At 41.2% G+C, this 12,710-nt stretch overlaps 2 protein-coding genes across 2 annotated transcripts; both read left to right on the forward strand.

Annotated features, from left to right (window-relative positions):
- Positions 1 to 556: 556 nt before the first annotated feature.
- On the forward strand, positions 557 to 2,365 carry LOC141444893 (uncharacterized). The gene has a single exon (XM_074110640.1). The coding sequence runs from the start codon at positions 692 to 694 to the stop codon at positions 2,276 to 2,278; it is 1,587 nt and encodes a 528-aa protein (XP_073966741.1). The 5' UTR covers positions 557 to 691; the 3' UTR covers positions 2,279 to 2,365.
- Positions 2,366 to 9,724: 7,359 nt separating this feature from the next.
- On the forward strand, positions 9,725 to 12,610 carry LOC141444461 (uncharacterized). The gene is made up of 3 exons (XM_074110010.1): positions 9,725 to 10,074; positions 10,136 to 10,878; positions 12,149 to 12,610. The coding sequence occupies exons 1-2, from the start codon at positions 9,725 to 9,727 to the stop codon at positions 10,773 to 10,775; spliced, it is 990 nt and encodes a 329-aa protein (XP_073966111.1). The 3' UTR covers positions 10,776 to 10,878; positions 12,149 to 12,610.
- Positions 12,611 to 12,710: the final 100 nt, after the last annotated feature.

Raw genomic sequence — 12,710 nt, forward strand, 5'->3', positions numbered from 1 at the left:
AATTAAGAATACATAAGCATCAAAATAGCTAATGATAAAAATGTATCCGTTAGCAGTAACTCGTTGAGACTAAAAATTTGATACTAAGTAGGCATAGCGTAAGTTAAAAAGATACCCTTTTGTAATCCCATATAGCTGTAAAGTAAATAAACGTAAGCAGTAGTTTATAGTTAGTAATAAGTAAATAATAGTAAGTTAGCAGTAACATAATTGTAACTCTATCTAAGGATAATTGTTAAAATTAAACAGAAAGAAAACAAAAGAAAAAAGAATAAACAAAGACTCTGACCCTCATGTCAGAGGTGAAAAAAGGAAAGACACACACCGTTTTTAGGCGGTGCGAGTCCGTCACTGCCTGGGCCCTCCATTCCCAGGCGTGCATAAGGCATTTTTTCGGTGTGTCAATAAAAAAAAAAAAAAAAAAAAAAAAAAAAAAAAAAAAAAAAAAAACCTAACCTAACCTAACCTAACCTAACCTAACCTAACCTTGAGAAGGGTCATCGACAGCTATCTTAGTGACAGAGAGGTCGTGGTTAGGTATGCGGGAGAACAACACACGAGATCCACAAGAAAGGGTTGTGTCCAAGGCTCCATAGGAGGCCCAATTCTATGGAACTTATTGTTGGACCCCCTCTTGAAGGATCTTGCAAATGGGGGTAGCTACTGCCAGGCCTTCGCAGATGACGTGGTCATGGCGTTTGACGGAAGCACAGCACAGGAGATTGAAGGGCAGGCTAACCCCGCTCTCGAGCGTGTCCGGGCGTGGGGAGTCAAGAGCAAACTTAAGTTTGCTCCACATAAAACAAATGCGTTGCTGATTACAAACAAGCTTAAGTACGACACCCCGCGCCTGGTCATGGGAGGGGTAGAGGTTGGTTTTGCGGAAGAAGTGAAACTCCTAGGTGTGACCATAGACAACAAGCTAACATTCAACAGCCATATAACCAATGTTTGCAGGAAAGCTGCTGGGATATGCAAACAACTGACAAGGGCGGCAAAAGTTAGCTGGGGACTTCATCCCGAAGTTGTCAAAACGATTTACGTGGCAACCATAGAGCCAGTGATACTGTATGCCGCGAGCGTATGGGCACCGGCTGCAGAGAAGCTGATGACGCGAAAGAAGTTTGAGGTCATACAGAGAGGCATAGCGCAAAAACAGTGCGGGGCCTACCGCACTGTCTCCCTCAACGCCGCGTTGCTGCTAGCGGGGATGCTCCCGCTAGACCTCCGAGTCCGTGAGGCAGCTTTACTTTATGAAGCCAAGAGGGGAGCAAACCTGCCGCAGCTTGGCGACAGGGAGATTGAGCGGAGAGGGTCCGCGCTGGAGACACCACATCCAGCGGAGCAAACCAGCATCGAGTTTGGGATCCTGGCCGATCAGGATGCCCTAAACAAGAACGAGCAATACACAACTAGGATATACACCGACGGGAGCAAGATTGGTGGCAGGGTCGGCGCCGCATTATCTATTTGGCAAGGCGACGCCGAGACTAGGGCCGTCAAGCTTGCGCTCTCGGACTACTGTAGCGTGTATCAGGCCGAGCTCCTAGCCTTACAAGAGGCTACAAGTGTGGCTCTGAACAGTGCGGGGTCTTCTTTTGGGGTCTATAGCGACTCTAGGGCGGCTCTGCAAACCATTTCGAACCATCGTTGCCTCCACCCGCTCGCCATAGCCACAAGAGAGAACTTAACATCAATCTCCCTCCAAGGCAAGGAACTTTCCTTGTTTTGGATAAAGGCACATGCGGGTTTGGATGGCAACGAGAGGGCCGACCAGCTAGCCAAAGAAGCCGCTGTAGCATCCAAGAGAAGACCAAACTATGATCTTTGTCCGGTATCACACATCAAGAGAATCCTTCGAAAGGATTCCCTTGATGTGTGGAACCGTAGGTATGTGGAAGGTACTACCGCGTCGACCACAAAGCTATTCTTCCCCAATGCGGTGGAAGCGTACGGAGTGGTCCGAAAGATGGTCCCGCGCGGCATTATTACCCAGGTAATGACCGGGCATGGTGGATTCTCCGAGTACTTAAATCGCTTTAAGTGCAAGGAGAATCCATCATGCTCCTGCGAACCAGGGGTGCCCGAGACAATTGCCCACCTGCTCCTTGAATGTCCCCAGTATGGAGTACAGAGGTTTGACCTGGAAAATAAAATAGACATAAAACTAACTAAAGACAATATAAGAGACATAATGATGGGAAAAAATAGAGAAAGATTTATAAAATATTGTATAGAAGTAGCAAGCAAAACCATTGTTAAAAATAAAAATAGATAAGAAAAAGTATGTTTAAATGATATACTGAGTATATTAGTAATAAGCATGCAAAATATATAGAGTATAAATAAAATAGTACTAAATGTAAGAGTAAGTAAGAAAAATTGTAAGCAAGTAAAATAAGTACCAAACAAAATTGTGTCCGACAAAAGTGTTTACAAGTGTTGACACCCTAAAAACTGTAATTCATTATAGATATAAGATAGTTAAGTTAAAATTGTAAGAATGTAGAATTGTTGGGAATTATAAATAAAGAACACCCGGGGACCCTCTCCCCTCCTATTGTTGAAAGAGTAAGAAAATAGTAAAGCATGGTAACAGAGGACAGCTAGAGAGATACGATAGTATGTAAAAGAGGAAGGAAAGGAATGTAAGATGAAATATAACAATAAGTTAAGTAAAAATTAGATAGATAGAATAGCTAATAATGATAGTAAGAATGAGGAAGAAAGATAGAAAGAAAAGGAATGCAGCATGAAAGTGCGAGAAGGATAAGTGATAGAACTGGAGTGAAACGGTATTGTAAACATAGGCTCCGATCATGTTGGAGGTAGTCAGGTGGAAAAAAAAAAAAAAAAAAAAAAAAAAAAAAAAAAAAAACCTAACCTAACCTAACCTAACCTAACCTAACCTAACGAAGGGCGGGAGCGGCGAGCGAGGCTCCCGCCTCGCTCGCACGCCCTCCCTTCAACCTAACCCGTCCGGGTCGGCTCTGCTCCAACTATATCGATCTCGCTCTATATCGATCTCGCTCGCTCGCGCTCGCTCGATCTCGTGGTGAAAATGTCTATTCATCCGAATCGATTTTATCGATTGGATTCAGATTATCACGTAGACCAAATAAGTTATTGTCTACTAAATGTATTAATATTCGGTGTACACGAAAACATGATCAATCGTGCGAATCGATTGCTTGCTGTCAAAGGTGTTCTCCCATTATTAGGTCGTACAAAATCAGGTTGTCCAATAGCACCTTGAACATTATCGGTACAGGGTGATAAAGCTCGACCCGTGTTCCATCCAAGTGACATGTGATTGAATTATCAGGACGTACAAAATCGCTTTAGCATTGTTCAATTCCTACAATAACTATTTTACACCCACCCCTCATCCTGCAGGGCTACTACGAACCTCGAGTCTAGAACTTCGTATCGTACCGTCCCTCTCGCTCTCGTATTAAATAGTATAAGTGTCAGAGGGACCACACGACACGAACTTCGAGTTTAGAGTTTCGTAGTAGCCCTGCTGACACTTGACGTTTCGACACGTGCTCGTGATCATGGAGCGAAATAGCGAGCTTCTCTAAAATCACAGACTAATAAGAGATCACGGCACGCGGAACAAAACCCGAATTTAATTCATAAAATTAGTAATGACCGCCATAGTCTGACTAAAATATAGAATTACTAGCTTTTGCCCGCGGCTTCTCCCGCGTGGAATTCGGTTATCGCGCGCTGTTCCCTCGGGAACTGTGCATTATTCCGGGATTAAAAGTATCTAACGGTTTTTATTAAGTCGTGTCTTGTGGTCGTGTCGGTTCAGTCGGTTTTGTTTTTGGGGTCTTTTTCTATGGCACAAAGTAACTTAACACTAAACACTAACTAAATGCTTTTATTTTATGAGAAGCAGAAATCAATAAGTCCAATAACATCAAAAAGAGTACTACCTAGAGAGACAATTCCAATTAGTTAAGTAATTTTAACCGCAGCGTTTTTCTAAGGAAGGGACCTATAAACAAACAGTAAGTATTTACAGTGGCTGCTGACTGCTATTGTTTAGGGTCATCAGTAGGTAAACTTGTAAAAAAAACAAGTCCGCAACTCTGTTCTTCAACCCTAAATAGTTGTGAGATACATGTAATACCAACTAATACCAAGTCGGTTGATTTATTCAGTCCGTACTGTCTGCTAGAAGTGCCTTAGAGTTTTGATGATCGGTCAGTCAGTCAGTGATGAGTGACAAAATTAAGAAACTTATATGACTAGCTATAATTCTTAAACTAGTGGTTCAATTTGAAGGAAATTTCAAAACATATCGTGTTTATACAATGCCTGCTTGGTTACTAAAAATTCAGGCTTCTAGTTTTATTCACACCAAATTTATGGGGGGGTCGAAAATGGCCTGCTTCGAGAAAAGGATGTCGGCTGTGCCGCTTGTTTGCTCGGCTTGGTGGGGCACTACCGTGCCCCCAGATATTATTGTTATTAATTAATTTGCTCACACTGATGATCTTTTGTGAATTGTTTAAAGAGATTTTTTCTGAGAGTACAAATTAGGTACTTAATAATTATCTGAGAGTATAAGTTAATGATTATCTATCTATTATAAAGTTTATTATTATCTACCTATCCTATTTCTCGTATGTTGGACCTATGTATGTGGCGGTCAAATCTTGCAACCTAAGTTTGACCCAACGCCGGTGTTCAGATTGACTTAAAAATTAGGCATACTTATGTAAGTCCGGTGACAATACATGAATCTGGTAGTGAAATTCTGGTGGTCCGAACAGGATCGTCTCCAGGGGCTGGAACTCTTCAACAGTTAATGGCATGACTTGAAATTTGGTATGCCAATGTAGTTTGGATGATAGTGCAAGGTACAGTCAATAAAAATGTACAATTAGCAAGAAAAGCTTGTATTAAAAATAAATAATAATACAAAAATAAATAAATAAATGAATATTATGGGACACTTGACACCAATTGACCTAGTCCCAAACTAAGCAAAGCTTACTATGGATACTAGGCAACGGATAAACATACTTATAAACATAAATACATATTAAACATCCAAGACCCGAGAACAAACATTGATATTATTCATACAATCATCTGCTCCGGCCGGGGATCGAACACGGGGCCTCAAGCTTCATAGTCAGATTCTCTAACCACTTGGCCATTTGCTTGTCTAAATGACATTTTCAACTAAAACTTATTGCTAAAAAAGTTTTGAGATGCAATGTTATAACAATACTTAAGTTAGTTATTTTAGTCGGTACCGAGTACTGAGGGGTGTCCAGTCCATAGAAATCGATTTCCACCAACTTGCTAATTTTAAAACTGCTGGAAAATACATTTTATAGTTGTCAAACAAAGAGTAAGCCAAATTTTTTTCTACCTACCTACTGAGGGCCATTGCACTCAACACTAATCATATGTGTATCTCTTACCCCTTTTACTGCCATTGTCTTAATTATAAGACAAAAATTATCCAGATTATTTCGCCGCCATATAGTTTCGGTGTAGGTGGCGATATGGGCACGTACGAATGAAAACGTATTGGCCGTTAAAATGTTAAGTAAGTAAGTAATGATTTCTTATCAAACTGCATGGCGTTAGGGCTAGCACTATGTTCAATTAGGATTACTATAGTATAGTATACTCGTAGACGCCTGATGTTGATGATTATGCGATGGCCAAGTCACTTGTGTGTATTAAAAACAATTTGGCTTACTCTTTATTTGAGAACTATAACATGTATTTTTCCACGGTTTTAAAATAAGCTGCAAGTTGATGGAAATCGAGTTCTATGGACATCCTTCAGCACCTACTGACTAAAAACAACCGACTTGGTATATAACATTGCATCTCAAAACTTTTAGCAATGTATGGCGGGATGACTTGGACGCATATCAAATAGAGTGGCAGCCTGCTCCGAGCATGCTCTCGATAGGGACGAGCGGCGGAAAGAGGGGGGAGGCCTTTGCCCAGCTGTGGGACTCTTTAACAGGCTATTATAATAAAAAAATGAGCCTACATGCACCATAATCGTTGCGAGATTTAAATATTTAGCACTTGTACTACTAACCCTTAGTCTAGAAGAATTAATGTAGGTACCTATCTACTAAATAACAAAACTATAGATTGGATTTAATCTGCAATAAATAAATATTATTATATATAAGAACTGCGTTGCGCTAACTAATAATAATAACTAATGTAACACCTTCCACAAATATGTACATGACTACAATGAAATAAATAAATATACCTAAACTTGGAATATTCCGTACAAAATACGAAATCCTTAGAAAAATATTACTTATTTTTTTTTGTAATGGCTACGGAACCCATTTTCCGGCGTGTCCGACACGCTCTTGGCCCGTTTTTTTTTTGAATATTTTTGATGGGATCTCATCACTTTTTGTAGGCAGTTTTGCAACTTTGGCCGTGTCGATATCTTATAGTACTCGATCATTTTATGCGGTACACTAAAAGTTGGGAGTTGTGACAGTTATAAGGCAATTCCTTCGTGGCTCATCTCACATTAGCATAGTAGTTTACATTGCAAATACTATTTTAAGCAAGTGGATCACTGATGTCTCCTGGGTCGCGGGACAATAACAACATTAAGAAGCTGATTGACCCACTTATAACTTAAGTTAATTTGAACTCTTAATACTAGGTAATTAAGACTCAACCTATATAATACATAAGTTCAATAAAGTTATTGCTGTGTAACTTTGTACATAATCACATGTATTTGGGTCTATCAATTTTTTTTTAGTGTAAGTTTGTTGCCATGGTAACGTCTCCCTGAGTTACGGGTAGAATAACAAACACTAAAAAGCTGATTGACCCATTTGTATGGGATTACAAACTTACTTATGCAGCTTTTGTAACTTTGAAACGCAACTGAAATTGCAACGTTTTGAAATTTTCTATGCCTGTATAATAGGCTGAATAAAAATTAATTAAGTAAGTATATTTAAAATTTGGAGCTTGTGGGTCTGCTAGAAGTACCTTAGAATTATGATGATCGTAAGTCAGTGACAACACTGAGGAATTTTGACATGTTATAGTTCTTAAACTGGGTACGAGTACATGTTTAAATCGAATGTTATCGATAATATGTGCGCGCTGCCGTGCCGTGCCCCCAGATAATCTGTACCCTTAGTGTAAGTTTTCGGTTACAAAATACGTCTCGATCGCGGACGCGTTAAAATCTCAATTTGTATGGAAACACGAACATCAATGAATGGGCTACACCCGGAATACGTAGGAGTAGGGACGTCTTATATGATCTTTATGATAAGAAATCGTGTACCACTGATGAACGTTTCCACCAGTATGTCAGGGATTATTCAAAATTATTCAAAATTATATGTAATAAAGCAAAAGCAGCACATGTAACTAATAAAATTAAGTCCTCTGATGATAAAATTAAAACAGTTTGGAAAATTGTAAATACTGAAACCGGTCGACGTAAGAACGCGGAGTCCTCTATATCATTAAAGATTAACAACGTATTAGAAACGGACGCGGTTAAAGTAGCTAACGAGTTTAATACCTACTTCTCTAAAATCCCCATCGAAACGACAAAATGTCTCGCGTCTTCCTCAAAGTTAGCTGAATCGCTCTTAAAACAAAATGTATCTATTCCAAACTTAAGTAATTTTAAATTCACGCATGTCTCTCCCTGTGACATCATTAAGACTTTTAGATTATTGAAAGTAAAAAAAACCGAAGACTTGTGGGGCGTCTCAGTTAAGGTTCTACATTCCATTTTAGATGTCGTTGCTCCAACTTTAGCATTTATTTTTAATAGCTGTATAGATGAAGGCGTATTTCCAGATTTGATGAAATATAGTAAAGTAGTTCCTATTTTTAAATCAGGTGATAAAGATAATCCCTCTGATTATCGTCCTGTGTCCATCCTATTAGCGTTTAGCAAAATATTCGAAAAAATAATGCTGACGCAAATGATCTCGCATTTTAATACCCATAAAATCATGCATCCACAGCAGTTCGGATTCACAAAAGGCAGGTCTACTACAGACGCGGGTCATAGTTTAGTTAAATTCATATTGCAAGCTTGGGAGGAATCACATGACGCTATAGGTGTATTCTGCGACCTTTCGAAAGCTTTTGATTGTGTGGATCATGATACTTTAATTTGTAAGTTAAATTTTTGTGGCATTCGTGGCCTCGCTTTAGAACTCATTAAATCTTACCTCACACAAAGAAAGCAAAAGGTAGCGATTAACGGAACGGTATCGGAGGGATCTGTGGTCGAAATGGGAGTGCCTCAAGGATCCATTCTTGCCCCATTCCTGTATCTTATTTATGTAAATGACCTTACTTATATGGTAAGCCAAAAGTCGGGTATAGTTATGTTTGCTGACGACACGTCTTTACTGTTCAAGGTTAGTAGAAAAGATACAGACTTCATTGAGCCCAATGAAACCCTGTCCGTGATATCCGCATGGTTTGCTGCCAATAATTTGTTTTTAAATCCTAAGAAAACTAAATGTATTAAATTCTCGTTGATAAATTCATCTAGCTCGAATTCAGTTTCTAATATAAAGTTAAATGGTCAAACTATTGAATTTGTAAAATCAACAGTATTTTTAGGAATAACGCTCGAATCTAAACTACAGTGGGGACCTCACGTCACAGCAATCGCGGGTAGATTGAGCTCTGCTGCTTTTGCAGTTTGGAAAATACGGCAGCTAACCGATGTGGCGACGGCACGGTTGGTGTATTTTGCTAACTTTAATAGCATTATTTCGTACGGCCTTATTTTATGGGGATCTGCTGCAGACATCTTTTTTTAAGGAAACAGATATACTAACCCTGCCGTCGCTTTATGTTTTTGAAATAATCATGTATGTTAGGAAGAACATATGTGATTTTCCCACTAACGTCGATAAGCCAAAGGCTACTAGAAACACAGGGAAGCTTAAAGTTCCATCTTACAGACTGGCTAAAACCAAAAAGTCTTTTCTGGGAAATTGCATACGTTTTTATAATAAAATTCCAAAAATATTATAAATGAAACGGATACAAAATTCATATCTATTGTCAAGAAGACATTAATATCAAAGGCGTATTATAAAGTTAATGATTATATCATGGACAGGGATATTTGGAAATAATTCCGATCCGCATTAGCAATCCCTTCAAATAGCGAACCTACTGTGTTATAAATAAAGTTGTGTTAAATACTTGTGATGTATAATATTGTAAATCTGTTTTAAAAAAATATATATACCTCGTTGAGTTTCTTGCCGGATTCTTCTCAGCAGAGGTTTTTCCGAACCGGTGGTAGATTTTTTTTTGACATTCATAAGTGCTTGTTATGGTATGGGCTTGTTCAATGGAGGTGTAAATGTAATTCTCACTCGACCGCTTTCAGAAGAAGCGACGCGAATGTACAGATTCATTGGACGGGCCTTTGCATCCAGAGACGTGGTTTCAGTGCAAGGGAGAGTGTATATCTGAGGCTCCCCATGAGGCTGACATAGTCACATTTGGTGTGCTAAAGCCACGTTAAAAAAAAAGAATAAAAAAATAAATAACGCGAACGCTATCGAGACGTATATCGTAACCGAAAACTTACACTAAGGGACTGCAGCGACATCCCGGTCGTGGGAATCGTCTCCGCAGGAAGGAACTCGTAGTTGGCACAGACGCGAATCTGGATGATTAATATGATTATTTTCAGATGGAGGGAGCCGCTACGGAGTGCAAGGGCCTGTCGATAACCACGCGCGGGCTCGGGCTGGCCGCGTGCGACCTGTGTTACGTGGCCGCGAGCGCCGGCGTCGCCGCCCCCGTCTACGCCATGTATCGCGTCTTCCTCGGAGTGGCCGAGGCCAAGCTGAATGCATGCTCGAAGCACTTGGAAGGGCCTATGCGCGCCTTGCAACATGAGTACAAAGTGACGCCGGACAAGCTCGACGCACCGCTGAGCGTCCCCATCCTGCCGGCGCTGATCAAGCACATCATCGACGCTATCGACGTCATAACCGTCGACGGGACGACGTACTGCCCTTTCGTCGCGGCGCAGGTGCGGTACGCCGCGGGCGGGCTGGACCCGCGCCCCGAGAATCTCTTGCTCAGCAGCTTGCGCGAGACGGTGCGAGACGGTGGTGACCCTGTCCTCTCCGGAGACGTCGGACGAGTACCGATATATGTTCAAAGAGAGGTGTCCGATACCGGGCGCCGTCTGGGACGGCTATGTCCTGAAGAACGCGGACGAGATTATTCCCGAAGGGTACGACTGGAAGAAGGATTTAGAGGGTGACATGTGGCCGGTGCACATGTTTCTGATTTCGATGCAGCAAAAGTATCCGTCGATGGCGGCCGGGCCCCTGTCGCCCACAGGCGCGCGCGTGAGCCTGGCGGCGCTCATCTCGAGCCGGATGGTAATGGGACACTTGCACGCTCCGCCGCGCCGCGCCGGGGAGCCGCTGCCGGAGTACTGCGGGAGGTGCCACCCGCGGGGCACCAACGGGTGGCCCTACTACAAGGTCGCAGACGCAGAGATGCCGGAAGTGGAAGTCGTGTTGGGACAGGTGGCGCTGCTGGGGGAGGAGCCCCTGTGGGTGTTGGACGCGCCGCACAAGCTGCTGCGGCAGGCTTACGAGGTGCGGCTTGGCGCGCACGGCAAGCCAAACCGCGTCATCGGCAGCTACTCGATAGCCCTGATGAGAGTCAATCAGGCCATGCTGTGTCCCCCGGCCCGCGGGGGTGGAGGGGGCAGGAGGGCATGAAGAAACCGGAACCGGAACTTGTAAAACGTGCGATCTGACCGAAGCATGTACCGGGATATAGATCCTCGACTGGATGGCAAACAAGCAAGTGGGTCTCCTGATGGTAAGAAAAGCATCATTTATTTAAACTTAAGCTAAAGAACCTATATTAAATATAATGACCCGGATAACTCATGTCTTAAATCGAGTTTAGCTCGACATGTTTCAAACATGTCGAGCTAAACTCGATTTAAGACGTAAGTTATCCGGTCGCTTGTCACGGTCAGCTAGGCACTACAGCGCCAGTAGATGACGTTAGTGTGCAAATTCCACGTATTTTATTTTTTTAAGGAATGAAATCGTGGATATTTTTATAAAATAAGGTACATACCGCCAATAGCGTGAAATTTGTGATATATCGTACCAAGTTTCAGATGTATTTTAATTTAGAAAATACTTTCACTTGATCGCTGCAGTTTCGACTGGGATATTTTCGCACACATGCTTGTAATTTGTTGTAAACAGAAGTCTTTGTTAATTTTGCTCTCATGATCAAAGAGCAGATTGGCCTAGTTGCATAAGGCTAGAGTTTACCCTATCCTCAGCTTAGGAAGTTTGGGTTCAAACCCGTTGTAAGAATTAACTTTTTTTTGTTTTTTTTTTATTGTTCTCAGTTAATGATGTTAATATTTTTTGAAATGTGTAGCTAAAAATTTATAAGACCTAATTTAGGCACAAACATTTTTAAAAAAATTTTAGGTAAATCTGAATATGCACAGCACAACTATGAGACTTATAATTCCTCACATCCACTCAAGGGTTGGTTGGTAGAGATCCCTTCGAGGGATAAGTTCGCCTTTACAAAGTCAAGGAAACCGAATCACGTACCAGAGTGGAACCCAAGTGGAACCTTTTCATATTCAATTGCGCTGTGATTTCTTTGGCAAGTGTATGGAAAGTCAACATGACATTAGTAGCACATAGGTTCCACCCTGGTACGTGACTCAGTTTCCTTTACCGTAACTCAACGATTGTTTATTTATTTTTTATTTACAATACACTTTACATACTATGAGAAAATTAGTCATAATCATTATCCCTATACCTACCTACATACAGAGGCCTCCTCTCACAATGAGGGCATGGGCGTTATTTTCAACGCAGGCCCTGTGTGAATTGAAATATAGCACACACCATTAATTATATAGCAGGTGTGTGTACGTTTCTTCATGATATTTAATTGGTTGGGTAGTAATCGAAGGCTCTATTGAACAACAAATAAAAAAGTCCATCACTAAGTCAGTTTTTATTTATTTATTTACATCAGTCAATTAAATTAGCCCACATACTCAATACTCAATATTTTATTGCTTTTCCACAATGTATGGTTACAGATGTTACAAAGAGATTATGTGATCATCATGGACCCTGTTGGGCACAGCAACATACAACCACTGCTGAGTGCCTCTTGCATTTTCACGCCACTTTTCCAGGATTGTGCCAGTCTCGTACACAGCTTACCAGCCGACAATGTATGTTATGACAGTGTTTTTCACTCTGTAATTAAATATTTTATTATGAAAATAAAACATATTTTGAAGAAGCATATTTTGTCAAATGAACATTTCTCTGAACTCCAAAATTACCGAGATATGAGGCTCAAAAGTTAGTCCGCTACCAAGGGGCTGGGGACTTGAAAAAAAAAAAACAGTAAAAAAATCTGTCCTAAACACCTACGGTCATGGAAACTGAGACTTTAGGCCTCCCCCATATTTTCCCGTGTTGCCAATACTCGCCACGTTTGATAAGCGGGTTGGCGAGCGTAGTAAGTATATGATGTGGGGTTGCTTGGAAAACGCTGCTGCCAATCTTCTGATATTATCCCTCAGCCGATTCCTACGGTACCAACGGGGGTGGTGGAAGTTGTATGTTGTACTCAGCCTCTACTGTACTTAC

Source organism: Choristoneura fumiferana, chromosome 30, assembly GCF_025370935.1.
Source record: "Choristoneura fumiferana chromosome 30, NRCan_CFum_1, whole genome shotgun sequence".
Taxonomy (NCBI): Eukaryota; Metazoa; Arthropoda; class Insecta; order Lepidoptera; family Tortricidae; genus Choristoneura; species Choristoneura fumiferana.